The 2,873-nt window shown below is 34.9% G+C and overlaps 1 protein-coding gene across 8 annotated transcripts in view; it reads left to right on the forward strand.

Annotated features, from left to right (window-relative positions):
• Positions 1 to 2,873, forward strand: part of agfg1a (ArfGAP with FG repeats 1a) — a 23,523-nt gene that overhangs the window by 7,296 nt on the left and 13,354 nt on the right. For all 8 annotated transcript variants that reach the window (XM_014018136.1, XM_014018138.1, XM_014018139.1 and 5 more), the window contains exon 2: positions 2,241 to 2,334. In XM_014018136.1, the coding sequence (XP_013873590.1) occupies positions 2,241 to 2,334 (94 nt within the window). The remainder of the gene's footprint in view (positions 1 to 2,240; positions 2,335 to 2,873) is intronic.

Genomic DNA, 2,873 nt, shown 5'->3' on the forward strand with positions numbered 1-2,873 from the left:
CATTATAAAAGTATTATAAAGTAGAAAACCCTAACTCTGTGTTGTATTTAATCAGTACTAACTATAAATTTCTTCAATTGTATACCACTTTGTGTTGGTCTTTCACATTAAATTCCAGTGAAATATATTTATGTTTGTGGTTGTAATGTGACAAAATATGGAAAAGTTCAAGGGGTATGAATACTTTTGCAAACCACTGTATATATATCTAGTAAATGTCATCAATTTGATTCCTCTTTAAAATAGAAAATGCTGATTTTTCTTATTTTTTATTTTTTTTCCTGAAATATTGGTGGTTTGGGGATTGAAATCCATCGTTTGGCATTGAGAGTTAATTGCCAGATCTCACTGAGTGTGTCCGTCCTCTACTGCATGTGAGGAATAATACGAAGCTAATTGTTATTCTTGTTGTAAAGACTTGAGCAATAGTTGATTAGATGCATGGAGAATGAGTTAGGATGAAAAGTTCTGTGAAATGTAACACCAGTTAATATTTTAACAGTCTGGTCTCATATTTCACTATAGGAGGATCTGACGTCACATTGTGTAAAACAATGTTTTTGTAATTGAGGAATCTTTAGATCTTATTTCCAAGAACTTTGTCTCCCACCCCAACTGCAATTACAAACAAATAAGTTTTACAGTAAGTGTAATTTAATTACTAACTCACACCTTTTTATTTTCTGTATCAACTCAACCTGTTCAGAGTGCCAGTTTATCACAGAGTTATACAGAGACGCACAACCATGCATATTCACATTCACTACTGAAATCAATGCAGAATTGGCAATTGTTTTTTTTTTTTTTTTAGAATGCATGTTTTTGGACTGTGGGAGGAAACAAAAGAAGCCAGAGCAAACCTACGCATTCACAGGGAGAACATGCAAACTTCACACAGAAAGACCCCTAGATGAGATTTAAACTGCTTTTCAGGCTCCACATTTTTTGACTTCACAGCAAAATATTTGACATTGAAATCGTAGGAAAAGCTCAGTTGTGTTTGAAGGCTGCATTACAGTTAAAGGAAGTTCTGCTTGTAAGCTTTTTTTTAAACAAAGCAACCAGCATGAACAGCTGCAGAAGTGAAATGTGCTTTCCATTTATGCACCTTTCCCTACTTCCTGTGCTTTTCCTATTCTTTCAAGACAATGTGTGTTGTGAAACAAGCTTGCTGCTGCCTACATATAAAATGGCAAAAGTAGTTTAGTTAAAATTAGTGTTTTGTCCCCTTTTTTAAAAAATAWTTACATACTGAAGGACATAGAAGGTGAACAATGCCCCACTCATTTTACAAATACAGGAAGACATACAAAGTTTTGTTTAAAGTTCTGTTCAATGACATTTACACAATTTGTAGCTTTTAAACATCATTTGAATCCTTAGAGAGAGTTTGGCAGAGACTAAGTATCTGCATYATTTGTGTGTCAATAAGTGGGCTACCTTAGAGTTAATGTGGGTCATTCTCTGCCACAGAAAACTGGTGTATTTTGGTTTACCACTTAGTTTATGCTAATAATTCTCATTTAATTTATCCACACCTTGTGCACAAACAGCGTAGRCTATTTAGCAAATAGCAAACAAACAAAAGATTGCAGTTTACAAAAAGTCTTTAAGGCAGCAATTTTCTTTGCTGCTGACATATTTCTTTTGTTTTGTGTGTGGTGTAGACATTTTGATGTCCGAATACTATAATCTGCTTGCACATTAAAAGTTGCTTTTATTTTCAAAGCCTTGCTGTAAAGCAGGTGGTACTCTGCAGCCAGATCTGAATTAGTTTTTACCTCCAGGAACAAATATCTCTGGAGTTTAAAAATACTCAAGATGAGTCTAAGAAGATTCATGGCATTTGTGTATTGGARTATTTCTGATTATAATTAGCTAAGTTTGTGTGGGATAACGAGTGTTAATGCGTCTAGAAAAAGGAAGATTACTCAATTATTTATCGTGCTTCCTGCCCTCAGCTCAGTTAGTTTAACTTTAGACAATATTTCACCATTTCCTTTGTGCTGCTTTTTTGTTTCCCTGTCATTTTTCTGTCACGTTTTGTCTTTTGAGATTTGACTCTGTAATACTGTCTCCCTGCTTTCAGTTGTGCAAACCGTCAACCACTCAGCTTTCAGCTAATTAAACAGCTTTGTCCAGAGAGGTGCACTCTAGAGTTTATTCAGATAAGGTTCTCGTTTGTTGTTTCCTAAAATTAAATTGACCCCCCCCCCCCTTTTTTTTTTCTTTGACCACAGTCGAGGACTGAATCCGCCCCACAGAGTCAAGTCCATCTCTATGACAACCTTTTTGCAACAGGAAATCGAGTTCCTACAGAAACATGGCAATGAGGTAAGAATTTTGCACCATGGAATAATGATTACATTTAAAATGAACTTTCCTCCTTTGAATTCTGAATACTTTTAGAAATTTCCTGTGAATTAAATATTGCTAACAAACTGCAATCAGTCAGATTTAAAAATGTCTAGTAATATTGCAAAGTACTTACAAAAAACCCATGTGCATTGTAAAATTTTGATTGTCATCAAAGCGTCACCCTATCAGATGTTTGTCTTTCAAACTAAGACCTCTATCATAATGTGATAAGATTGTTTGAAATATGCAGAAGACTGAAAATCCATTAAAGTTAAACCCATCATCACACGAGCCATTTCTGATAAACGGAGTATAAAATAGTGCAATGCCACCAGGGAAGCACAGTCTAATAAAAGATAAGTAAATGGCCAAGTAGGCAGACATGCAGGAGACTCAAGGTTGGAACTGATGTTCGTATCCTTCAAGGCTGCGATATAAATATGTCTACTGTAAGCTATTTTTTAAATTTATTTATCCATTATAAGGTGTGTGTGTGTGTGTGTGTGTGTGTGTGT

This window comes from Austrofundulus limnaeus, unplaced genomic scaffold, assembly GCF_001266775.1.
Source record: "Austrofundulus limnaeus strain Quisiro unplaced genomic scaffold, Austrofundulus_limnaeus-1.0 Scaffold184, whole genome shotgun sequence".
Lineage (NCBI taxonomy): Eukaryota > Metazoa > Chordata > Actinopteri > Cyprinodontiformes > Rivulidae > Austrofundulus > Austrofundulus limnaeus.